The following is a 27,627-nucleotide window of genomic DNA, read 5'->3' as shown; positions in this document are numbered from 1 at the left end:
TCTGAAATAATTTTTTCTCGACTTTGTGCTGAAAGTGATGAAAGTTATTATCAACATTTCGAGCGTGAAAATTACTTCCAAATTGCAGTTTTGCAAGTAAAGTTGATTAAGTTATCAGTGAGTGATAAGAATTCAAAGACATTTGGTGGTAGCATGCGAAATTTTGCAAAATCAATTAATGCAATGTGCGGATATTATCTTCATTGAAGTGCGGCAGGTTAGACCTGAGAAACAGTGCGTCCTGAAGTAGTGTGTGTGTGTGCTTTGCGGTGCATTTTGTGCATCCGAAACGTACTACGTGATTGACAAGGTTTGTTTTGCTTGAATGTATATTTTTAAAAAGTGTTGCGAGAAAAAAATGTTTTGATTGTGAGCCTAATAAAATATAATTCTCGGGTACTTTTTCAAAACGGCGTATGTCGCAAATTGTAAACAAACCCGTTTTCTACAGCATATGGCATCAAATACATCTAAAAATGCGTATATCTTCAAAACTACATGAAAATGTGTTATTAAAAATGTAAATCATTTTTTTACAAAACGGTGTAACATCATTGTTGAAAATATTGCACATACACCGCTTAGCAAAAAATGTACTTTAAAAAGTTTTTTCGAACAACTAAATAGTTTAAAATGTGCGTCTGCTTGTACTTTTTCATCACTGATTTCAAAATTAAGCAAGTTGCTTGAATTTTCTGATTTTCGTAAAGAAAAACATTTTACGTTGTTTTTCTGCAGCAAATGTTGTTACGTCGTGTTGTAAGTGTTGCAATTTTTTTGTCGCATGTGCGGTGAAACGTTTCAACTTGACGCAACATTTCGACGTATCAACAATGCAGCGTACGGAGCAGCGTAACATTTCGACGAAAGTAGCATGACCTCGGTCATGCTGACGTATCAAAACGACGTATGTGATTTATCTGTTGCAGAACGTTGTAACATATATTTTTATCAAAATAACTGAAATGTTCACACGCAGTGCAGATTTCAGAGTCAGTGACGATGAACCTTTCCATAATGTATCGTTGAGGTGAATTCAATTGCGAGAAATGTGTTTAGTTTCTAAATAGGAATAAAAAATAAATCTGAAAACTTCCAAGTCCATTTTCTCAGCTTGATCAAAATGTTACATACGCCGATTTGAAAAAGTTCCCGAGTAATGGTTTCGGTTGAAAATCAAATTCCGAACTATCGACAAACTCCCATTAAGGTCACTCCTGACGGAATCCAAGATTAAAAATGCTCGCGTTTTCGGGGGCACACCACTCGATTCAGAGGCGGCGCGCAACTGTCATTTTTGTTTATTTAGCTCTGCTGCGTCGCAGCATGCGTGAAATAATAAAAATGACAGTTGTGCGTTGCTTCCGTATCGAGTGGTGTGCCCCCGAAAACGCGAGCACTTTTAATCTTGGATTCCGTCAGGAGTGACCTTAAACTCCGACACATTTCGCATAATTGCGCAACACGTTCGCAGCCAGATCCACTAATAAATTATGTTTTCTAAATTAGGTTTTTATGAAAAAAATTTCCTATTTTTGCTTATCCTTAGATTGAAAAACTGGCATCGCTGTGAAGTTTAACTTCCCGGAACAAACTAAAAGAAGAAGAAAAACTCAACTCCTCTGTGTGCCAGGCAGTGAATGAGTGACAGAAGTAGCAAACAACAATGGTGGCCATCGTGGTGCAGTTTTTCTGGTCGTAACACTGTTTTTTCCCGTGCGTGTCCGTCGCGAAAACAGTAACTTATAGTCCCGTGGGGTGTCGAACAATTCTAAGTTTCCATTGTTCAAAAGTGCAGTGTTCTAGCCGCGGTCATCATGGATTTTGACGACGATTCATCGAACACCAGGGAGGCATCCTGCACCCCTCCACTGCCGACGACGGATTTGACACCCAACGAGATTATGAAATTCGGTCCTGCTGGTGTCGACGATTTGCCTACTCCGGAAAGAATCCCACCCACGGAAGCAAATGCGGACACGGACGTGAACGAACCGACTGTCGACCCGGAACCAGCCGTCTCTAAGCAACCAGAAACGGTGGACGGCGATGTAGCGCAGGGTGTTGTAACTACGGAGGCAGACAAAAATGGCGATCAGAACCCGACCGAAAAAGATAGCACTTCCACTAAGGGAGCAAAGTCTGCTGATGATATTGGGGAGAAAAAATCATCGCCCAAGGAGAAAACAGCGACGGATGAAGTAAAACGATCTGAAAGTGAGTAACCTTGATAAGCTGATAAATTATTTTATAATGACAAGATTGAGACGAGAAAAACATTGTAGAAATGGGTTTGAATTTCGCATAGATTAGTCAAATATTTTAAACATTCTTTGAAAATTGTATAACGATAGCAGGCAGTTGATTTCACAAATACACCAAAATGTCACTTAATTGATTTATCATTTTCTATTTCAATAGTATTGTCTATCCGGAATAAATTTATACCGCTTTTTATACTTCGGAAGTAGTGCGCTGGATTCGCCTAAAGATGCGCTAAACAAGGCATTAATTAGTTTGACAAATAAAACTTCGGAAGAAAGTACGGTTCGGAAGTCCCGACTTCCGAATTCTAACTTGGTGCTACGCCGACAATACAATGCTCTAAATATGAAATTTATAATTTACGATCCAAAATGCGAGAAAAATAACATTGTGTTTTGACATTTTGGAATTTTCACACTGTTACAAAAAAATCTCAAAAAAAATTAGGCAAATTATATGAAATCACAATTTCATTCCTGCTTTGGAATATCTAACGCTGTTTTTTTGGACAATCCTTTTTCATTGTCTACACACTTAAATCGCAGATTTCTGTGAAATTTCACCGAAATCTCAACAGCAGAACTGTTCGGTGAATAATTTTACAGATTTTCGGTGGTTTTGACAGTTGAACAAAGCAAAAATCGCCGAAAATTTTGTGAAATAATTACCGAACAAATCTGCTGTTGAGATTTCGGTGAATTGAAGCAAAATTCACCGAAATCTGTAAAATGATTTAAGTGTGTAGGTATGACTAGGTAGTGGCAACCACTTCTGCCATATAAGCAGGAGGTCGTGGTCCGATTCCAGGCTCGTGTCTCTTTCCTACTTTCAGGCCTGGTAGCGGGTCACTTTTTAGTGACTTGGTCACTTTTTTCGGGCAAGTCACTAAAAAGTCTCTTTTTTCGACCTCAAGTCACTAAAGTCACTTTTTTTTCGCAAAAAGTCACTATTTTCAACTAGGGGGAATGACGGCTTTGGCAGGTTTTGTTCTATTATTGGCAGGGGTTTTTTTATGACTGACTAGGCTCAAATTTGGCCTAAACATTCTTTGCATACCAAAGAATATTGTGGCCAAATTTCATAAAATTTGGTCGACAAAAACCCCCCTGCCAATAATAGAACAAAACCTGCCAAAGCCGTCTTTCCCCCTATTTTGAAACTATTGACTAAGATTTTTTTAATAAAGCTCTATGTTTCCGTTGGATGATGCTTTGTTCATGGCGGGAATGAAATTACGGATCTTGGAAAAATGATCGCTCTGAAACTCGCTGCTCTTATTGGCATTTCACCAGTTTTACGTCACAATTTATAAATTGGTATACAGTCGTGCAAGCAGGAGACCTGCCAACTTAGACCAACATTCCACCACAATTTCAGGATATTTGGATTTTAAGTTGTTGCCTCAATATGAGAAGACTTGAAAATATTTATTGAGTAGATATCATAGAAAGGAGATCAAGTCTCCCCAATTATGAGATTGCATGCGCTGTCGAATTCCATAGCAAAAATATTTCATGAATACGCACAGCAAGTCGGAAAATCTGCGTATTTTTTAGGAAATATATTTAAAAGTTCAGAGAGCATGTTCCTGCTTATAGGTAGCAGGAGGTCAAGCGTTTAATCCCAGGCTCGTTGTGCATGAATCTTCATAATTTTTGTTTGGTTTTCTACCAATACGATCCGTACTGTTTTTCCATTCGCACTAAAAATTCCAAAAATTTCCGTGGCACCTATGACAAATCGTAGAGTTCTCTGCATCTTTCTTGATCAGGGTTAAGCTAATCCAGTGATCGTAATTTTCACTTATTCTCACGAGAAGAGAATGCTTATCCACGCAGATTTTCGCCGAGAAATCATTTTTTGGGAAAGATACGGAGCATGATAACCATGTTTCGCAAACTTCCAGTGGCGTAAACATTTGTTTCGCTCGCAAGACTAGTGGAGATTGGGCCATTTTTGTCATAGTTTGTTCTTTGATTATTCATATAATAGACTTAGGCAACTGAAACTGAAAGTCACTATTTGGTCACTTTTTCGGCAACTGAAAGTCACTATTTGGTCCCTTTTTTCGTCAGCTTTTGTCACTAAAGTCACTATTTTGAGCGGCATCGGTCGCTACCAGCCCTGTACTTTGTATTTCTATCTTTCAGAGAGTCTACTATCTGGAATTATTAGGGAATTACCGATACAATCAGGGAAAATCCAAACATAGACTACAAGCAGACTACAAGAATTCATTAGTAAGCACTCAATCTCTATAGATAACGAACAACGATAAAGGAAAGGCAAAAACTGTTCCGAATCATAACCAGCCATGATAACAAATTCATCAAACTTGTATACAAGTGAGAAAACACAGAATTGGATAGGCTGCCCCCATAGAGAATAGTAATGATTTTTGTTTTGTTCTCGCTCATTTTGTGTTGCGGCCCGCACAGCTGCATAGAACAAGTTGAAATAAATCATTAGAATCAGTGCTCCCGCGTTAGGAGCTTTTTAAAAGAAATTTATCATGAGGTATAACCTCCCGAATCAGTTCTTTATCATGACAGCTTGCGAAAAAAGTCTCGCGGTATTCTACATATCGTATTATTATGTATACAGAGATGATAAGTGAGAGACTTTTTCATTCTCTTTTGGATTCAATCCCTGGTAGTAAGTAGTCCAAGGATGTTATCTATCATTTAGTAATTTGTCAATAATTCCAGAAGCGGAATTTTAAGATGTGTTGTATGGTGGACTTCTAGTGCAAAGGTTTTTCTACAACTCTGTCTAATGATTCGTTGTTATAATTCAACTAATAACGGAGTTATAGCGCCAGTTGCAGTAACTTAAACTAAGTGATTGGAATTTTGTTATCATTTAGTCTAAATTACTGAAACTATAGCTATAACTCTGATCCTAGTGAAACTCAACCCACGAACCATTAGGTGGAGTCAGGGTGGTCACTGAACCGGGAAAACCGGTAGACCGGGAATTCGTTAGAACCGTTAAATAACCGGGAATTCAGTAAAAAATAAAATTTTAATTCAAATTCAAAATGTTGTGCCAATAAAAATGTATTTAAATATTTCCGTAAAATAGCAAAATTAGAGGGAGGTATGTATATTATTTTTATACCAACATTTAAAAAAGACAATAAAATATAAAATTTTCAAATAATCGAGGATGAACAACACTCTCAAGCGCACATATCCAAATTATCAATTCATAAAAATTCGCTAGAGATTACGTTCTATAATTGAATCTCGATTCGAAGCATTGGACAATACTACTTTTGAACTTATTTACTTCTTCTTCTTCATTGGTATTACATCCCCCACTGAGACATTGCCGCCTCGCAGCTTAGTGGTTTCAACCACAGTTATTAAACTGCGAGGTTTCTATGCCAAGTTACCTTTTCTGCATTCGTATATCATGAGGCTAACACAATGATACTTCTATGTCCAGGGAAGTCGAGACAATTTCCAAACCGGAAATTGCCTAAACCGGCACCGGGAATCGAACCCAGCCACCCTCAGCATGGTCTTGCTTTGTAGCCGCGCATCTTTACCGTACGGCTAGGAAGGGCCCCTTACTTATTTACTTACATAACACCAAAACACAAATTCCAAACATCCGATTGAACTTCATTTTTGACATTAAATTGGTGTAAGCAGGGTTCATAATTTTCGTTTCAGTGAGGCGAAAACAAGCTGCGGTGAGAAACATCTTCCATTCGCTACTTTTTTCTCTAAAGCAAGCCTGAAAAATAAACGAAAATCTTGCCTAGGGGTCGTACACTAACTAGGTAAGCCAGGCCTGCCCAACCTTTTCAAGCCACGGGCCAATTTTTAGAATTCACACTTGCTGGCCAGAAAATATTTTGTACATATCTTTTTAAATATTTTCAAAATAATTAGTTTTTTTTTTCATTTTCTAGAAAAACTGATACGGTGCCCTCCTTAGCCGTGCGGTAAGACGCGCGGCTACAAAGCAAGATCATGCTGAAGGTGGCTGGGTTCGATTCCCGGTGGCGGTCTAGACAATACTCGGATTGGAAATTGTCTCGACTTCCCTGGGCATAAAAGTATCATCGTGTTAGCCTCATGAAATACGAATGCAAAAATGGAAACCTGGCTTAGAAACCTCGCAGTTAATAACTGTGGAAGTGCTTAATGAACACTAAGCTGCGAGGCGGCTCTGCCCCAGTGTGGGGATGTAATGCCAATAAGAAGAAGAAGAAAAACTAAACACGATTTTATTGCGTTCATTCTTTCTTGTTTATTATTTTTTGTTATTCTTTTTTGTTTTCGTCATTGCATTAGAGATTCATATGAAAAATTTAATTATTCTATAAAATCTCTATCGAGATGCTTGGCAATATCTTCTTGAAAATCCAACTCACTTATCTATTGAGAATCATTCAGCTCAGCTTATCTTGTAGAAATAGTGCCATTCTCTTTTCGAAAAGAATAGAATCTCAAGCATAAAATTCGCAATAATACAGCAAGTTTCCGTATTCGGCTTTCATTTCCGTTAACATTATTTATAATTGGTACCTATGTGATTGCTTTTCCTTGCTTAGAATTGTTATAACGCCATTGTTCTTTCCTGTTATTGCTGGTGCTCCATCAATCTTATGTCGAATTCGTTTTAAAAAAGTTCCAACCTAGGTTGGAACCAGTTCCAACCTAAGTGCTGTCAAAGTGTTTTTTTATTCGCTCAGGTTGGAACTAGGTTCGCACTAGTTCCAACCCCAAAGCTGTCGGGTTCGCACTGTGTTGTTTCACGGTTTCGCACCAGGTTCACCAATACAACTAAAGAATGCGCATCGAAAGCCGTTTTACGGAAATTTTTTATTCCGTATGATATTTGTCAACATTTGCATTATATTTAAATTCCCTTAGGAATTTTTTTCAGTAATCCCAGGATAATTTGTTTTAAACGGAAATATTATATTGCAATTTGTTCTGAAATTCCCCCATTAATTATTTATTTAAGTAGTTCTTCAAAAAATCATACTGAAATTCTTCAAAGAATTCTTATAATTCGTTCAGGTATTCCTCCTTGAAGTCTTGTATGCATTCCATTGCGAATTCTTCCCAGAATGCATTAGAGCAATATTTCAGGCATTCCTTCATAATATTTTTCCAGAAGTTCATCTGGAAATTCCTCCAAGAGTTCCTACGAAATTTCTTCCAAGAATTTCTCTGGAAGTTCCTCCAGGAATTCCTCCGGAAGTTTCTCCAGGAATTCCTTCGGAAGTTCCTCCAGGAATTCCTTCGGAAGTTCCTCCAGGAATTCCTTCGGAAGTTCCTCCAGGAATTCCTCCGGAAGTTAATCCAGGAATCCCACCAGCTATTCCTCCAGGAATTCTTCCGGAAGGTCCTTCAGGAAATTCTACGGAAGTTCCTTCAGAATTTTCCCCCTGGAATTCCTGCAGGAATTCCTTCAGAAGTTCCTCCAGGAATTCCTCCGGAACTTTCTCCAGAAGTTCTTCCGGAAGTCCCTCCAGAAATTTATTCGGAAGTTCCTCCAGGGATTCCTCCGAGAGTTCCTACAGGAATTCCTCCAAAAGTTCCTCCAGGAATTCCTTCAAAAGTTCTTCCGGAACATCCTTCAGAAGTACCTCCGGAAGTCCTTCCAGAAATTTCTCCGGAATTTCCTTCGGAAGTTCTTTCAGAAATTCCTCCGGAAATTTTTCCCGAAATTCCATCAGGAATTCCTTCGGATGGTCCTCCAATAATTTTCCCGGATGTTCTTTCGGAAGCTCTTCCAGGAATTGCTCCGAAAGCTCCTCCACGAATTTCTCCGGAGGTATTTCTGGAGGGACTTCCTAAGAAATGCATTAGAGGAATTTTTGGAGGGACTTCTGGAGGTATTCCTGGAGGAACTTTCGGAGGAACTTCTAGAGGAACTTTCAGAATGAATGTCTGGAGCAACCACCGGAGGAATTCTTGGAGGAACAGCTAGAGCAATTCCTGGGAGAACTTCCGGAGGAATTCCTGGAGGAACTACCGGAGGAATTTATGGTGGAACTTCCGGATGGATTTCTGGAGGAGCTTCCGGAGGAATTTCTGGAGGAACTTCCGAAGGAATACATGGAGGAACAGCTGGTGGGATTCCAGGATGAACTTCCGGAGGAATTCCTGGAGGAACTTCCTGAGAAATTTCTGAAGGAAGTTCTAGAGGAATTCCTGGAGGAACTTCCGGAGGAATTTCTGGAGGAACTTTCGGACGAATTCTTGAAGGAACTCCTAAATGAATTTGAGTAGGATTTCATGAATGAATTTCCAAATGATTTATTAAAGGAACTTCCGGAAGAAGTTTTGAAGTATTTTTGGGAGGAATTCCTGAAGGAATGTTCCAAAGATTTTCTGAAGGAACTTCCGAAGGAAATTTTTAAGGAACTTTCCTAACGAACTCCCGAGCTCCGAACGTAACTTCAGGAAGAAGAGGAACTTCTGAATAGAAGAAGAAATTTCCGAAGGAATATCTGAAGAAACATCCGGAGGAATTCCGGAAATAAACTCCGAGTAAATGCCTGCAAGAACTTGCGGAGGAATTCCTGAAGAAGCGAAAAGGAATAGAGAATCTGGGGTAGATATATCCATCCAAAAGTAAATTTCGTAATTCGCGAAAATCAGAGCGCGTACTTGATAATTTTTATCATGATCTGATTCGTTGTGGCAAAAGATATTTTAGTTACTAGATAAAGATTGTCGCTTCGGTTCCCTTTGTTCTGCTGTCCGGAACATGTTGGGTATCAAGCTGTAAAATCGTATGGATTTTCCTTCTTTGACATTTAGCTCCCTTATCCTCGCCAGCAACAATCTTTATCTAGTAACTAAAATATCTTTTGTTTTGGCCCACAAATTGCCAGTGCGCTGGTAAAGTCCGGTATGGTGTCGATCATATGTTTCGATTCAAAACAAACACGATGCCACGCACACCACCATATCCAATGACAGATGGAATTGAAAACGTTTTTTTATTCAGGGTTCGGGTTGGCACTGACCCAGGTTTAAAAACGAATTCGACATTAGAGTGACTTAAGTTTTCGAAGGAGAAAAAAGTTCTTCTAGTTAGACAGGTTTTAACAGCCCTCATGTTTTCTCGTTAGTTGTTCTTTGCATTGGGAATAAAGCTACCAATTTCTCTGCCATTCGAAAATGACCATGAAGAAAGCCACCTTCGCCACGTTTTTTACGTCAGTATTTTCGTCGTTTGCGAGAGAGGCGAGAGAGTAGAATATGAGGCTGACAGCTTTCTCAGTAGCTTTCAAATCTTCTGCGAGAACTTTTACTCTTCACCGTGTTCCGAAGGCTGTTTTCTTAGGACACGCTGTTAACAACAACCGAAATTCATTCCTTAATAAGTTCTCCGTCCTTGACAGGATTCATCCGTTTTGCCCAAATCTTACTAATAGCAAAACTGACCCGTGCTGCATTTTCTTTGTATTAGCTTGAGTGAAAAGAGCTTGTTCTTCTCCTTCTTCTTCATTCTATGTTGTGATGGGACCGGTGACAGAGACCATATGCCCAGTGAGTTTGGATGTTTGCGTGTTTTGTTGATGTCTCGCAGTCGGGCATCGTCCGTTATTGGGCACAAACTCAAGCACCCGTGGGATTGTTTATAACTCCTTTTTCATCTCGTTTAGAAAGTTGACGACGTCTCGGAAAGTGTTCATATCATTTGTTTTGAAGAGGTCAATTAGCGTCCAAAATCTACCGTCGAAATTGTACTTCGAGCGGGTTATAGCGTATTTATTGCAGTGCAAAATAACATGATCGGCTATGTCTGTGGTCAGGCACACCTCACAGTCTGGATCTTCGACAATCTTCATTGTTGCTAGCCAGTTATTAGCAAAGCTATGTCCGGCCATCAGACGATTCATGCATCGAACCTCTTTGTTGTTCAATGGTTTGTTTTTGTACCAGGGTGTGTCGTTAAAATGTGGCTGGATGGAGAAGAAGTGTTTTCCTTTTTCCTCCGCGTATGTGGTATACCAGTCATTGATGTTCTTTATTCGCCTTTGGTTGAAAATATTGAGTGCATCTTTTATAAATATTCCATTTTCCAGGATGAGGTTCGAGTTGATTCCTGCCTTAGCCAGTTTGTCAGCCACCTCATTACCCTTGAAAGAGATGTGACTTGGTATCCATTGAACGGTCACCTTCAGTGTTGTTGCCTTCTCAATTATCTCTTGGATCATTGTGTTACGTCTCTCACCTGGCTGTGCACCTTCAATCAGCTGGCACGATGATAGAGAGTCTGTAAACAGGACCGCTCCTGTGATGTGTTCTTCGTTTAGTGCCACAAGTATAGCGTAGAGTTCGGCAGTCATTATGGAAGTTTCTCGCTGCAGTTTCAAGCTGATCCTGCGATTCGTTGGAATGCAGAAAACCCCTACACCACAGGCCTCACATATTTTGAAGCGTCTGTATAGATGTGGGGTCTGTGTTTGTATTTAGTGTTTGTTAAATACAAAAATGCCTGTTTGAGCACTCGCGGATCGCAATTTTTCTTGGCAGCCATCCCCTCTAGTAGCGCGGTTTGTACTTCGAGTCGAGTGATTGTTGGTGATGTCCTGTCATGTCCGGAATTATTGCATCAAAAATGTGCTATTGTTGAAGATAGGTTCGTTCCACTAATGTGAGTTTTTCTTCTGGAATATTTTGTCCTCTCAGTTCCGTAAGTTGATTCACGACTACGCTGCTACTCTGGAAATGTTTGGCTATTTCTTTGCAGGTTGCTTGTTCAAGACGTTGATCTAAAGGACTCTCTCCAGCGAGTGCTGCCAAAGTGTTCCTTGGGGTGGTTCTTGAGCATCCGGTAGATTTCCGCCAGCATTGGTTGATGATGATCTGCAATTTTTCCCTGTTTGATTTACAGGCGTTGCCGTAAACCGTGCAGCCATACTCGAGGGCACTGCGTATGGTTTCTGGGTGTCCTCCATGTCTTATTCTTGAAAGTACTTTCAACATGTTGAGACGGTCCTGTATTTTGTAACGAAGCTCTCGGATGTGGGTTCCAAAGCTATTGGTGCGGTCCAGGTATACTCCTAGGTGTTTATAGCTATTAACAGTTTCGATTGTCTTTGAACCAATTTGTAATTTCAGGTCTACGTTGACCGCTTTGAAGAGAATCAACTTGGATTTGTCCGGGTTGATTTCCAGATTCAGTTCTCTAGCTTTATCCTCAAATTTGTTTATGCACGCCTGCGCCTTTGTTTTGGCGTTATTCAAGTTACTTCCAGCGACAATGATTGTAAAATCATCCGCATATTGCACTATTACGACTTCTTCATCTTCTGTATCATGCAGATCGATCGTGTATATGTTGAAGAGTGTTGGTGAGAGTACGTCACCCTGCGGTAAACCGTTGCTTACTGTTCTTTTGATCTCCTCTTCTCCGCACCTAATGGTTGCAGTTCGATTACGTAGGAAGTTGGATATCCAACGGATGTATTCTTGAGGTATCCTTCGCTGACCCATAATTTGTTCTAGTTTGTCCGTGCGGACGGCATTGAAAGCGTTGCTCAGGTCTAAGAACACTCCAATGGTGGTGAGTCCGTTTCTTTTATTTTCTTGGATAAGACTGATGATGTAAGTGGTGCACGTGCTCGTTGATTGTCCTTTGCGAAAACCGAAGGATCGTTTCGGTAATAGATCCATGCTGTCAATGTACTGGTTTAGTCCATCTAATACTGCCTTATTGATGGTTTTCGTCAGGGTTAGAAGCATCGATATCGGCCGATTTCCAGATGCTGTGGTGCTATCCTTGCCGGACTTTGGTAATGCGATGATCCTGATTTCCTTTAGGTGGTCCGGGAGGCTTCCTCGTCTCCAATAGCTGTTCAGGTCGATTAGAATGAGCTTCGTCACTCGGGGTTTCAGTGATTTTAGCATTTCGTATGTGATACGATCCATTCCTGGGGCCGACGATCTTTTCCAACTAAGGATGACGTCCCATTTATGTTGATCGATGATGTCGTAGTTGGTTGCAGGAAAATAACTTTTCTACGTTCTGGTAAATGTCGTTTGATCCGATGTGAAGATCTATAAATTCCTTAGCCAGATCTGGGCTATCTTGAATTATGTTATTTCGTTTGTTCGATTTTTTTCCAGTAAGCCGTCGGATTTTTGACCACAGTTCTGCTGAACTTGTCTCCGACTTCTTCGGTGAATTTGTTTATGCCTTCTTTGATGTACTGCTTTTTCAGTTTGAGGAAAATAGCGGAATATCGATTTAAGTTGACCAGGTTTTCCATGGTGCTGTTACGATTGAAATTGGACAAGGCTTCTTGTTTGTCTTTCCAAGCTGTTTCCACTTCCGCGCTCCACCAATATTTTGGGTTGAATTTGTTGACAATTCTGTTTTTCTTAATAATCTCACCCACCTCCCTCGTGAGGTCCTTGATTCCGCTAACCGAATCAGCATTCATCTGGGCAAGGTCCGCTTGTAACCCTTTTTTGTTCAGGATGAATTTCTTTTTGTCCGGTACTTCTACGTTGTATCCAATTTGGATTATGAGGTGGTGGCTTCCAACTGACTCTTCGAGTACAGTCCACGTGCACTCTAGTATCAGATTGCTGGAGGCTAATGTCAGGTCGATGGCGGTTGGTTTTTGGTTTAGTTGTAGTGGTTGATATGTGGGGCTTCCGTTATTCAGCAGGATCAGGTCGGATGCATTGATCTCGTGTAATATTATCGCTCCTTTCGCAGATGTTTTATCGTTTCCCCATATCAAATGATGGCAATTGAGATCACCGCCCAGAATGATGATGACGTTAGCGATGCGTCGGAAAATTTGTTGACAGAAAACGTTAGTTTCGGGGATGTTATGAAAAGTAAAACTGGGAATAAAGTTAAAAGTACGAAAAAAATTGCTGTAACGCAGGAAGCGAAAAGTAAACGTAAGGCTCGCCTGGTTATTGTGATTAAACCTAAAGAGTCCAACCAGAGTAGTGATGCTACTCGGAAATTTTTGAACGATAAATTAGATCCAAAAACACACAAAATTAGTAACTTTAGGAACGGGAAAGATGGCTCTATTATTGCTGAGTGTGCAACAGGATACAATGTAAATGTTGTGAAAGATGGCATTCAAAGCGATCTGGGTGAAAGCTACAATGCTGTTGTTCCCACATCGGTGCCAAGGCTTAAAGTGATGGGCATGTGCGATAAATTATCCTCCGATGACTTCATCGAGATTTTAAAAAATCAAAATGAAGACATCGCTATAAATGAAGTAAAGGTTATCAGGACGTACGAAAATCCACGGTTCAAGTACAACAAATACAATGTTGTGATTGAAGTCGATAAGGATACTCATAGTTGCTTGCTGACCGCGAAGAAAGTGAATATAAGGTTTGATCGGTGCCTTGTAGTTCCCGAAATTAGTGTTCTAAGATGCTTCCAATGTGGAGAATTTGGGCACATGAGTACGGAATGCAAGAATAGTATTGCGTGTTCTAAGTGCAGTGAAGGTCACAAAACATCTGATTGCACGTCAACTGCTTTGAAATGTATCAATTGTTTGAAAATGAATAAAGAACGTAAAATGAATCTGGACGTAAACCACGGAGCATTTAGTACTGAGTGTAAAGTTTATAAAAGGTTATTTGATCGTAAAAAGAGCAGCTTACGTTTCAATGAATAGCAACCAAGTTCCAGTAGAAATGTGAGAAATTTAGATATTTTGTATTTGAATATTGCTGGTTTGTCTACAAACTACGTTGCACTACGTAAGATTGTAGAAGATAAACGTCCACTTTTAGTATTTCTATCTGAAACTCATATTGTTAACTTAGAAGCATCTGATCAATATAGTATTCCGGGATATAGTGTTGCTGCTTGTCTATCACATTCGAGACACACCGGAGGAGTTGCTATTTATGTCAAAGAATCAGTTCAGTTCAAGCTTCAATTTAACGAAGTTTGCGATGGCAATTGGTTCTTAGGCATTGCAGTTGTACGTGGCATGAAGTTGGGTAATTACGGTATTTTATATCACTCTCCCAGTGCTAATGACCAGCATTTTTTGGAAATTTTTGAAAACTGGCTAGAGTCGTTTATGGATCCTAGTAAATTAAATATTATTGCTGGCGATTTTAATATCAATTGGTGTGACGATTCAAATTCGAATCATTTGAAGCGATTAGTTGACTTTTTTAATTTAAAACAAAAAGTAAATGAGTATACGCGTATTTCTCGGCACAGTAGAACTTTGATTGATCATGTTTACTCTAACTTTGATTCTGTCACTAGTGTTACGAATTGTGATTTAAAAGTAACCGATCATGAAACACTAGTCATTAGCATTACAGATGACAGTAGTAATAATAACGATTTGGTAAAACTTAAGTGCTGGAGAAAATATTCTAAACAAGCAATTACGAGCCTTATCGAAACAAACGTGGATTTTCGAGAAAATACTGGTAATTTAGATCAAAGAGCAGCTGTTATCACGAGCGTCTTAAAATCCTGTACCAATCAGTTAGTTGAACAGAAATTAGTAACTTTGAATAATTCAAACAGCTGGTACAATCTAGATCTTTTACGTCTTAAACGTAAAAGAGATAAGTTGTACAAAAAATGTCGTAAAAGTAATAATGAAAATCATTGGAATAGGGTACCAGGCTGCGCGGAATAAATATTCGCAATGTTTAAAGCATACTCGATGCGAATATATTCAGAGGAAAATTTATCAGCATCAAAACAACAGCAAAGAGTTATGGAAAATATTAAAATCATTGTTAAAACCTAGTTCTTGTAAACCGCGATCCATAACTTTTAATGGCACATTAGAAGAGTCGGAAGAAGTAATCGCGTCTAAATTCAATGATTATTTTATTGAAAGCGTTTCAACCATTAACCGATCTATCGAGTTAGTGGATGAACCTGACGAAATAAAACAGCCAGTTAACAGTAACTTGAGATTCGAAGGTTTTCACCCCATTACATTTCAAGAACTTGAAACGATTTGTTTTAATCTAGGAAAAACGGCTGGTATTGATAATGTTAATGCTAAAATTATACAAGATTGCTTTCATGTCATCGGACACAACCTGCTGGACCTGATAAATGAATCATTGCAAACTGGGCACGTGCCGCAAGTTTGGAAGGAATCCTTAGTTATTCAATTCAAAAAGTTGCTGGAACGATTAAAGCCGAAGAGTTTCGTCCCATCAACATGTTGCACACAGTAGAGAAAATTTTAGAACTTGTTGTTAAAGGCCAGCTACTTATGTATTTAAATAGTAATAACTTGTTAATACCGAAACAATCGGGATACCGGGAGGTCACTCCTGCGAAACCGCTTTGAACTTGGTATTATCTAAATGGAAAGAAAGCATAGAGCATAAAGATACGATTGTTGCTGTGTTCTTGGATCTTAAACGCGCTTTTGAGACAATTTCTAGGCCCTTATTGTTGAAAACTTTGGAGCGCTTTGGAATTTCAGGTTCTGCATACAATTGGTTTAAAAGCTATTTGTCTGACAGAACTCAACGGACTGCTTTTAATGATTCTGTCTCGTCCCATGGAGAACACCCTAGGAGTGCCACAGGGAAGTGTATTGTTTTGTTTATTATGTATATAAATGACATGCGACGGGTTTTACATTTTTGTGATGTAAACTTATTTGCAGATGATTACTTTATTATTCATTGCACCTAGAGGCTTGGAAGATGCGATTGAACGCTTGAATGAAGATTTCAATTCTTTAAGTAGATGCTTGAAGTACAAACAGTTGAAATTGAATATTAGTAAAACAAAGTAGGTACATGATTATTTCTCGAAATCGTTCAATTGCGAATGTTTCGGTGAAAATTGATGACGAGACACTTGATAGCGTACGGGAAATTATATATCTTGGCGTGATTATTGATGATAAATTGAAATTTGACCAACATATTGACAATGTCATCAAGAAAATAGCCAAGAAGTATGGAATCCTCTGTCGACTGAAAAACGAATTAAATATTGCTAGCAAAATACAGTTGTACAAATCAATCATCTCTCCTCACTTGGACTTTTGTCCTTCCATTTTGTTTTTAGCAAATCAGACACAAATATCGAGATTGCAGCGTTTGCAGAATAAGATTATGCGTTTGATTTTGAGATGTAACAGATTCACTTCCTCAACTTTTTTGTTGAATGCTTTGCAGTGGCTCTCGGTGAAGCAAAGAATTGTGTATTTGACAATGGTGTTCATTTTTAAAGTAATTAACGGATTGCTGCCTCGATATTTGTGTGATCGAATTGAAAGAGGAAGTGACATTCATAGATATAACACTAGAAACGCGGAAGATATAAGAACACCGTACTTTTTGCATGGAGCTTCACAAAATTCTTTGTTTTTTAAAGGTATCAATTATTTCAATTCGATGCCTACACATATCAAACGTGCAACGACATTATCACAGTTTAAGAGACTTTGTGTTTCACACGTAAAAGCTGCCTTTTAAGCAGCTTAGTTGACTTTTTATAATTCAATAAATTTTGTATCTTGACGAAGTTTGACCTACGGATTGTTTGTTTGGACAATTGTATTTTTTATTTATTGAGGCCCTGATAAACTGTTTTGTTCGCCTCGATGATGATGATGGATTTTATATATATTGACGTAATTGTAATCTGACCTTTTTTTGTGTAGTCTACAAAAGTTTGAGTCTCGCGCACGCAAAGCAGATATGGATGATTTTTAAATTTTATGTACAGACTTGCGCATTTTAAACTGTTTGAATGATTCTTCGGATTAGTAATGGGCTATCTGGTAGAGTTTTGTTCCCGTGGTTGATACCGAAACTTTTGATATCGACGGAGCGGTAACACAAGTTTTAGTTTTGTTGACGACTTAGATTATTAATTTTATTGATGCTTACGAGTGATAAACGTGGTCTTGTATAAACATGAAACGCGATTCTTGGTGGAACTTTTGAAATCTGTGCGAGAGGTATCACAAGTTTTGCATTTTAGGAAAAACTCGAAGTATCACTACCGATGCTTATGAGAATCTGTAGATGAAAACAACAGTTTTTTTTTAATTTACATTTTTTGCTGGATAGTAATGAAAAGTTAGGTAATTCATATCTGTGATGGTAATCAGATCGTTTTTTTTTTTTGCAAATCTGATTAAATTGTTATTATATCATTCAATTAATTATCTTAAAGATAAATGGTCTAGCTCAAACCTTTGTAGGGGTATGTGGCGGGACCATCATCATCATCATCATCGTCAATATAAGGTTGATGTCGTTTTGAAAATCCTGAAGAGGCGTTGACGGTGCCGAATAAATCGCTGCTAGCACTAGTTTGAGAAGGGGGACGTATATAGCCACACATTGACTTCCGTCGCTGGTCGTAGGCATGATGATCTTCTGGAAACCGTAGTCTTTGTGCAAGTATATGGCCGCATCGCCATACCCGTCGTGTCTTGATGTTGGTACTTTGTTGTATCCACTGATGTCATATTTTTTTGTTTTCCTCTTCTACTTTGGTCCATGTTTCGGAGAGTAGTAGCTTCTTCAGATGGTGTTTTCCTGATTCGTTTACGTTCTTCCTCCTCTGAGTCCGAATTCGTTGCTTCCGGTTTCTTCCTTCGCGTATCTCGAGCACGATTATCTTTTGGTGCTCGGAAGACGTCTTTTTTCAGTTGCAAAGCGTAGTTTTTATTCTCTCCTGGTCTCGGTTCATCCATGAACTCCGCGAGTGCGTTGAAACTGTTCGCGGTAGTTATGGGGTACAGCTCCATAGCTTCGAAATGTTAGCATTAGCATTAGCATTTAGCAGTTCGCACAAATTCGTAGGTGGTACAAGCCAATACTATTGTATGAGAGTAGCATCACTTTCATCCGTTACCACAAATATTGATTTGGGACTAATCACTAACTCTTAAGATGGAAGCAATGCACTCTCCAATAGTCGAGATCTGTCCTGGCCACGTCCATGCGAATGCTGAGGAAGGGGAAGGATGGTTTGTTGGACACCTACTTAAGAAAGATGCAGAGAACTCTACCACCTCTCATAGGTGCCAAGGGAGGTTTTGGGATTGCGTGGAAGGTTATAACAGTATGAATCGTTTTGGTATATCGTGAAATAAAGAAAGAACTAAGATAGAAATACAAAGTAGGAAAGGGACGAGCCTGGAATTGAACCCACGACCTCCTGCTTATAAGGCAGAAGCGGTAGCCACTAGACCACCGAGCTCGTCCTCCTTAGCTTCGAAAAATGTTAGTGCTTTTTTTGCCATAACAGACTTTATGTTGTTCTGGCGCTGACGTTCTGGACAGGTATCGTCGGTAGTCCGATGGTTCATCTTGCAGTACAAGCAACGATGTTGTTTCGTGCATTCATTATAATCGCGTTCCATTTCATGTTGGTCTTCACAGCCATGGCAACGCCGAGCGCTGCGGCAATTCACTGCCTTATGATTATAACGTAAGCAGTTGAGACACAGGAATGCTTTCCTGTAGAAGGGCTCAACTTTGATGGAGCAGCTGTACAGTTTTACGAGGTCCGGTAACTTATTCGCTCTGAAAGTTATGCTGACGCGCGTTGTCGGCACTTTTGCGTTGTTGACGAATCTGGTAAAACGGTAGACGTCCAAAACCGGTACCAGACTGTGGAGATCTTGTTTGATGTCGTCATTGGATAAATCCGTAGGTACACCGGCAATTACTCCAGTTACAGCAATCAGGTGTCTTGCCACGTATGCTTTGTAACCATAACTACTCACTACACTGTTTTGCACGAGTCTGTTTGTTGCTAAAAAGTTACTGAGGTAAACCAATACCTTCCTTTTTCCTGCATTTTTAATTTCCGTGACGTGGTTTGTAATTCCGAAGATTTTTCGGAGCATCCTTCCGACAGAAATCTTGTTGATGCTCTTGAGGTGGTCTGCGTCGATGAGCTCCACGTAAACGCGGAAAGGACCTTCATCTTTTGTGGTGTAGAGATAGTTTTGTTGCTCCCTTGCTGGTGTCTCGATGGCTAGCTCATTTGCTTTCGATGTTATTCCTGCCTGTAAAAAATATACACGTCCATGCGAACTGTTCTGCATTTGAATATGCACATTGGCGTAAATAAGGGGGGGCTAGGGGGGGCTTAGCCCTCCCTAGAAAAAAATTAGCCCCCCCTAGGATTTGATAAGTTAGTTAGCAGTGTTAGCAGTTTTCAACATATAACATAATGAATTACCGAAAAAGTTTGAAGACTAAAGAGTTATCTCTCATATTTACTTCATCATACTTTATGAAATGAGTGGAAGAAAAATTAGCTTGTTTCTGAATTCTGAGAAAGATTCCCATCAGCGTCTGAGAAGGATTCTCATCAGAATCCGAGCAAAATTCTCACTTCAATCTCTAAAGAATTCTTTTCGGATTTATCGAAGTATTCCAATTGTAATCCAGAAGAATTCCTACTGGATTCTTTCCAGTATTGTTAAGCAATACCCTTCAAAATCCATGGAGGATTTGCTTTAGAATCTCTCGTTGATTTGCTCCGGAATATCTCCAGATTCGTTTTAAGATTGGTTTAGGAATTCCTCGACAATATCAGAATGCTTCGGTGATTTGCTTCGTAATCCTTTGAAGATTTAATTCGAAGTCTCTCGACGTTTTGCAAATGATCTGCGTTGCGATCTCTAGACGATAAGGAATCCGGCTGACGATTAGCTTCGGAATCCCGCGAAGAATTGCTTCAGAATCATTCGACGTTTCGTTTCGGAATACATCGACGGTTTGCTTCAGAATTTCTCATAGATTTTGTTCAGAGTCCCTTAACCATTTTTTTTAACCATTCGACGATTTGCTTCGAAATCCTTTGATGATTTGCATCAGAATCCCTCAACGATTTGCTTCAACATCCTTGGAGGGTTCCCTTCGGGATCGCTGGAGGATTCTTTTCGAAATAACTAAAGGATTATTTCGGAGTCGCTCGATGATTTGCTTCGAAGTCCTTCGACGGATTGCTTCGGAATCCTTCGACAATATGCGTCTTCATCCCTGGAACATTGCTCATGAAATACCTGGAACCATAATATTGGAATTCCTGGAGGGTTTTCGACGAAATCCCTGGAATATTCCCCTTCAAATTCCTGAAATATTCCCGTCGAAATTCCTGGAGGGTGAAGGATCCCTGGTACATTCTCGTCGGAATCCTTGAATTTTTTCCGTTGGAATTCCTGAAACATTTCCTCCGAAATCTCTGGTGGATTCCCTTCATGATCCCTGGAGGCTCCCATCGGTATTCTTGAAGGATTCATGTCGAAATATTTAGAGATTCCCGTCGGAGTCCCTGGAACATTCCAGTCAGGATCACTAAAGGATTCTCATCAGAATTGTTGAAAGATTCTCGGCGGAATCCATGGAAAGTTGCACTATTTTTTTTTCATTTGAGATAGATAGAATATTTATGAAGTATGCAAATATATCCACTGCCTGCCTGAAGTATGCAAATATATCCACTGCCTGCATTTGTCACATTACCGCTGATAACTTGATGAGATGTTAAAATGTTCTAGAATTTTCAAAGAGGGTTAATTTCGAGAAAAAATATAAAGGGGCTATAGCCCCCCCTAGGCATCGGAGGTAGTTACGCCAATGACTATGCACTACTTTGGAATCAAATTTTGTAGAGGCCTTTATACGAGAAACGCAGATAGAAAATGTTACTCTGCCAACACTGCAGTTAATTTTCTTCATTGAAGAACAACACATGAAAAGGAAGAAATGATTAATCCAAGTAAAATTTCACATACCACTGTTTAGTATGTTCAGATCTCATGACAATATGATCCAATAAACAAAGCAATTGCATAATCAATCATTGGTTTGCATATATTATTTAAAAGAAATGTAAAATGTATTCAAAATTTGTACATTCATAAATGGTATTGAATCGAATTTAGCCGTTTTCAGTATTTGAGCCTAAGTTTTGGCTGATAGATCTCTTGCTCGATTGGCTGCTGTTTTTTGACGGTTTGATTGGCGGCACCAGAGTGTATGGAATTCAGAGTGGCGACATGTGCCGCATTTGACAGGTCTCCTGCTCGTTTGGAACACGATTTTGTATGGGAATGACAGATGAATTTCGTTTCAATTCTGACAGTGTCGCCACTCTTAATTACATACACTCTGGGCGGCACAAACATATCCGCGTTTCTCTTATCAAGGCCTCTATTCATTAGGCTCAGATTCTGACATCTCTCAATGCTCGATTGGCTCAAGAGGGCCGCTTTCGTATATCTCTGAATATAGGATTCCTAATGTTGAGATAATAAAACTTGTCAATAAGCTCAAATTGAGGGTGGCTCATATTGCCCCGTATGTTCATATTGCCCCTACCCTACTTATATATTTTTTCCTTTGTTTTCTATTTCCCAGAGCCTCCAACAAAATCTGAAAAAACCAACAAGTCTCCTTCGAAAGAAAACGTTGAGCGTAAGACGGATAAAAAAGATTTGGATCGCTCCAAAAACAACAAAAGCAAAGAACGTGAACGAAATCGCAGCAAGGATAAAGATAAGACGAATGAGAAAGATAAAGATAAAGTCAAAGACAAGAAAGCTAAACAAAAAGATCGGCCCAGTGATCAATCAAAAGAACGAAAAGATAAAGATAAGACAAGCTTAGAAAAAAGAAAGGAACGCAAGGAACGCAGTGGTTCAAAAGAGGATCGTAAAAAACCGGGTGAATCACGATCTCGACCGATACGGAGTAAAACAGAAGAAAGAAAAAGAAGTGAAGATCGCTCCAAATCTAACAAAAGCCGGAAATCCAGGTCAAGGGAACGCGACAAGAAGAAAAAGGATGCGTTTCCGCCAGTTGCAAGAAGTCTGGATCGTAAGAGGAGTATGCCTCGGCAGTTTTCTGAGGAGCGAGTCAAAGGCAATCGATTCGAAGGTTCAAGAGAACGATCCTTGGGTATACGATCGAAGGAAACTTTTGACAGAACAAGTGTCGATCAATTCGGACGGTTCCGGGGTGCTCGCCGCAACTGTAGTGAAGCTTCGATTCCGAACCGTAACGAAAAATCTCCAATAGCCCTATCTGCAGTTAAGCACACGATCAGTTCGCCGATCATCACTTGGCGGCAGAAGATTTTCAACAAGGCAACCGTGCGACCTGTTCCGGTAACCCCTGCAATAGCTGCGCTTCAAGCATACGACGATGACACAGACACGTCCCGATCGGAAAGTGAAAAATTATCAAAGAAAAAAATCTCGACGGTAGAAGAAAAAGTGAAAAAGAAGAAAAATGTCGTAGAAAAGAGCAAAAGTAAAAGTAAGGATAAGGACAAACGAATTTCCAAGAAGTCAAAGGACACCTCCACTAAGAAGAAGAAATCTAAGGATAAACGCAAAACAAACAAAAAACGGAAAAGAACGTCACCGGAAGCCAAAAAGAAAAAGCAGAAACTTAAACAACCAGTAGAAGAAGAAGTTCCTATAAAGGATTGCACCGAAACTGATGTGGATGTGTCTATGCCAGAGGATGAGTTGGGGGAGGAAGAAGAGGAGGAACAAATTATTAAAAGAATTAAACTTGAAAAGTTTGATGAGCGAGATGAACTGCTGTTTCAAAAAATTGATATCGACTATAGCATAGTTAAGCAGGAACCACTCACGGATGAGGAGAAAGATAAGGAGAAAGCAATGTCTATTGAAAACACAACGGATACAATTCCAGAGCAAACCAATGAAGTACCAACGGAAACCAATGTAACATCTCCGGAATTAGCGACAGAAGAAGCAACTATTCCCAAAGCAGCCCAAAGTCCGGAACAGAAAGATTCGACGTCTTCGCTACGGCCCAAATTCAGCTGTTCATTCTTAGATGATTTGAACAGCTGCAGCAAATCCACTATGATCTCCGAAACTGTAGCCAACATGGAAAAACCTGAATTGGAAGATCATAATCGAACTGAAGCCGACTCGCCGGACACCGATGATTATGCTTCTAACTGGGAAAATGACGAGTTTAACAGTCCTCTGATATCACACAGCAAAACATCTTTGGAAAACACTTCGAAAGATGTGGGCAAAGGGTCGCTAAAAGAAGAAGATTCTAAACGTACAAGGCTGGTTCCGAAAAGTATTCACGAACAGATTATACCGCTAGATGATTTACTTGATATGCAAAGTAAATTACAAAATATAAAATCACAAATGGACCAGGCTGCAACGAAAGAAAATGTTGCCAAAGAAAGCAAAACACCTGCAGCTCCCGGAGCAAATGCTCCAGAGAAGCTAGTAAGCGAGTATGAAAGTTTCATACAACTTTTGGATCCAACGAAAGTTGCGGATCCGGAAAATGCTACGAAGAAAGAAACAGACGCTTGTAAAACGGAGACCAATATGGTGACTGAACAGAGGACTCGATCAAGCGTATCCGCAAGCACAACTACGTCATCTGATAGCTCCAGTTCCAGTTCGGATTCCAGTTCTTCTAGTTCTTCAAGTTCAAGCTCAAGCTCGTCCGAGTCATCCTCAGACAGCTCGGACGAAGAAAAAATGAAGATAAAAAAGATGAAGAAGGTGGTACTTGTTAAAAGAAGATTGATAAAGCCTGTGAAGCCGATCATACCAGTGGAAGACATTGAAAAGTTAGCCAGTGAACTTATGGCGCCCGATGATAGCGAAAGCAATGCGGCAATTGAAACCGCCCCTGACCGACCACAAGAAATTACACCTCCAAAACCACCGCCGCTTATCATACCGGAACACCTGTTACCGAAGATACCCTCAAACACCATCCAATGCCCCCAAACACCATCCAAAATCTACAGCATCCGAGATGATTCTTTAGTCGAACCAATCTCTAGCCAAGAATCCATCACCAGTGCTGTGAAGCCTTTGACTCTCGAACGCGATTCACCATTCAAGCTGAAACTCCAAAACAAGAGTAAGATTCTTCCGGCTTTTGCATCAACAGCCCTGTTAGGCCCTGAAGACGAGGAAGAAACTGTTGCGAAAAAAGAAGCAAAGAATGAACAGCATAGCAAACCATCGCTGAAGGAAAAGGATAAAAGTCGACCCAAAGAGGAGCGCCATGCGCGCAAACGCTCTCGAGAGCGAAAAACTAAAGCTCGCAGTCCAACACGTGTACGGGACAGGAGTGCACCACCTAAGAAGCGCCGCTCAAAAGAACGAAAAAGCCTCAGCAAATCTAAGGAACGAAGCCCCAATAGGAAGCGAATATCTCTTGACAGGGATCGAGAACGGCGGAAAGAGCGAACTCACAAGTCACGAAGCCCGTCGCTACCACGCAGAATTAGAAGTCCTCCACCACCATCTCGACGGCGAAAAACGCGTTCCAGATCTCGAAGTCTTAGTCCTGCACTGTTGCGAAGGCCACCCAGCCCACCTGCTGAGCGAAGTCCTCGAAGGTATTCAGCAGAGCGCGAATGGAGACGTTCCAGATCACCTTACTACCAGCGCCCTCCATCACCCAAGGAGAAACCACCTACCGAGAATCAAATCGATGTGGTAACGAGTTCCGGCAGTGGAGCGTTCACATCCCCCAAGGATCAGTCCCCTGTGGCAGGATACAAGAAAAGCATTGCCGATTCAACCATAAGCGATGCAGAGCTCGAGAACCAGAAGCGCAAAGTTACAGCCTACAGCGAAAGTTCTGCCTACAACAACGTATATAGCAAAAACTATGGCTTTTACGATCCGCAAGATATGGTGCTTGAGGGTCAAGAAGGTGGGGATTCTCCAAAAAGGATACCATTGGATGATAGAATTAACATAGTATTAGGGATCAATGGGACTGAAGTACCCCAACGTATTGAAACCATATCACAACCACCTCCCCCAGATAATTATGCCGAGTATCAACCGATACCAACCGTTCACCATGACCCACGACAACAGCCGCCACCACCACCGCATCAACAATACCAAGCTCAATTCCCTGGGCCAATTAACTCTCCTCGACCGATGGGGCATCCCCCTCACCAACAACATTATCCACCCAATTATCCTCAAGAATATCACCATAATTTACCTCCTGGACCATCTGGCCCGCCTGGTTACCCATATGGACAAGGACCCCGACCGCAATTCTACCCAGGCCCACGTGGACCCCAGCAAAATTGGCCAAGAGGACCACACCCACCCATTCCGCAACAACAAATGCAGCATATTAACCTTTATCCAAACAATATGTATCTTCATAACCCCAACATCCCACCCCCACCGCCATCGATGGTACCAGTAGATCAAACGAAAACCCATGTCAAACAGGTGGGTAACGTCTTGGAGATTGTCCCAACTACGGTTCCTCCGCCAGTTCTTCCTCCAGTGGTCAAGGTTTCTCCACCGCCAACTCCGGTGGATACTCCCACAATCCCGCTTCAAGTCGTCTTCCCCATCCAACCAGCCCCGTCAGTTACTCCCATTACTATACCGCCACCCACTTCTCTTATCCTTGTTGCCCCCAAGATCTTGACTGCCGAAGAATTGAAACTGCGTCACGAACGAAGGCTAGAGTTGAAGAAAAAAATCCGCGTCGAACGGGAGAAAAAGCGCATGGAGAAAAAGATGCGCAAGGAGAAACTCAAGATGGAGGTTAAACGATTGCTGTCCGAAACAGCCTCGGTTGCAAATGTGTCCTCCTCCGATGAAGAGTTCACTGCCGTCAAACATCAGGAATTGGTGGCCTCGTTGAATCGAAACTACGATCGGAGTATACTGCGAACCAAAACCGGCTCGTGGTAAGTCATTGGAATTGTTTAAAAGTCGTTTTTTACAGTTTGATAATCTCTTTTGTTTTGTCTTTTTAGTGTTGCCAGGAAAAAGGTCCTGTTTGCCGATGGTGTAGCGCCTGGGGACGAATCCTCGTCATCCGGTGCTGAAGCGCTCCGATCGCCTGCCAAAATTTCCGCTTCTAAGACACGCAAGAAACTGCGCCGGAAACGTACCTTGAAAGCAACCGGTAGGAAGCGGTTAATGGATCGATTGAAGTTACCGGTGAGTGAGGCGTTTTATTTGCAATATTTGGTCACAGTTTGAGTATTATAGCACTCGTATAACATTCAACAGTGAATGCTTCTTTGGCATCGTAAACAATAAAAAATGATAATCATTATTTCCCACTATTGTTGTTAAAAATATGATTCTTTATGTCATTAAAGGAGCTTAACCTCGAGGAGCAAGAACAAGTGGACCCGGAGGTAGAAAACATGCCGCCGCCTCCACCACCGCCTGGTTCGCCACCGCCTGATGTATCGCAACCACGTTGCATTAATCCGCCCCCAGTGCAAATAATCGATTTACGCGATGCTCCCCAAATGATGCCCTTTCGTGCTTCTAGTGGCAGTTCTACACCTTCGGGTACGCCTTCTTCTGGTGGCGCTAGCATGTCGTCTGCTGCGTATTCTCCAGCATCAACACCATCAAACGGTGGAAGTAATTCTGCTAATAATCAGAATCACAATATGAACAGTCACGGAGGACCACCTCCACCCTCCGCGTCCGGCGTTAGTCCCAGCATGTACAGGCCCGTTCCGATGCCCCCGAATGTACCCCCGCCTCACATGCGATCGCATCATCACCACAGTCATCATTTTCATTCGCACCATTCGTCATCACTGCCACCGCATCTGCATCCTCCGCCACCACCGCCATCCGGAATATCTCCGGGTGGTTTGATAAAGAAATCCCGCAGGGAAGGATACCGCAGTGCGCCCCATCCACCCCCATCAATGGATCAAATGCCTCATCAGATTGAAACAATTGGAACCTCTGGACCTTCTTCGCGGCACCCAATATACGAGCCATCGCATTGAGATCATCCAGAAGGCAGATCTGTTGAAAAAAAAAACTTCAGAAAAATAGAAAACTCGATAATAGTAATATATTATGAAATTTAGTTTCTAAGTATATTCGTGTTTATATCCATTAAACATTGGATATAGCATTATGCAAGAACGAAAAAAAAAATCAACTAAGCTTTGGAGTCCACATTGTAATTATTTGAATTATTCATTAGCGTGAAATCTTAGAACTACTATATGAATAATAAAAAAACGTTTGTTTGAGAATCACAAATTACGTTAAAATGCATAAACAGGCAATAAACGGCTATTTTAATTCTATAAAACAACTTATACCGTGTGTCACAAAATTAATAACATTTGAGTTGTGTAAAACAGATACTGTGAGGTTTTGAATTGTGACGCTGCAAACCAGTTATTGCTGTGTTCATTGAACATGTGAAATGAATAATTGTGGTTGCTCAAACAAACGATTTTAATTTAACCTTAACATATTCTGTCGTTTTGTGTTGAACATACCTGATTTAAGCATAAAAAACTGATTTTATGTAAATCCTTAGAATAAAAAAAGAAAACATGTTATCTTCTGTA

General features: G+C 40.5%; 1 protein-coding gene across 3 annotated transcripts; it reads left to right on the top strand.

Annotated features, from left to right (window-relative positions):
* LOC134224311 (serine/arginine repetitive matrix protein 2-like) lies at nucleotides 1–27,627 on the top strand. 3 transcript variants are annotated; one of them, XM_062703646.1, is made up of 6 exons: nucleotides 1–310; nucleotides 1,550–2,217; nucleotides 21,639–24,962; nucleotides 25,077–25,974; nucleotides 26,044–26,230; nucleotides 26,395–27,627. In XM_062703646.1, exons 2-6 carry the CDS (start codon nucleotides 1,818–1,820, stop codon nucleotides 27,046–27,048), a joined length of 5,463 nt encoding a protein of 1,820 aa, XP_062559630.1. In that variant the 5' UTR covers nucleotides 1–310; nucleotides 1,550–1,817; the 3' UTR covers nucleotides 27,049–27,627. The 3 variants fall into 3 exon arrangements, with proteins under 3 accessions (XP_062559630.1, XP_062559631.1, XP_062559629.1); XM_062703647.1 differs by having other exon boundaries at nucleotides 21,639–25,504; nucleotides 25,703–25,974; XM_062703645.1 differs by having other exon boundaries at nucleotides 21,639–25,974.

The sequence above is a fragment of the Armigeres subalbatus genome, chromosome 3 (genome assembly GCF_024139115.2).
Source record: "Armigeres subalbatus isolate Guangzhou_Male chromosome 3, GZ_Asu_2, whole genome shotgun sequence".
NCBI lineage: Eukaryota > Metazoa > Arthropoda > Insecta > Diptera > Culicidae > Armigeres > Armigeres subalbatus.
The sequence above is the reverse complement of the archived record's forward strand: the minus strand, read 5'-3'. Positions and strand labels throughout refer to the sequence as shown.

Bases quoted from the DNA above. Each gene is read 5' to 3' on its own strand.
- LOC134224311 (XM_062703645.1), top strand. From the start codon at position 1,818: ATGGATTTTGACGACGATTCATCGAACACCAGGGAGGCATCCTGCACC. The intron at 2,218-21,638 runs GTGAGTAACCTT...TCTATTTCCCAG, and splicing joins TGAAGTAAAACGATCTGAAA to AGCCTCCAACAAAATCTGAA. The intron at 25,975-26,043 runs GTAAGTCATTGG...TTGTCTTTTTAG, and splicing joins CGAACCAAAACCGGCTCGTG to TGTTGCCAGGAAAAAGGTCC.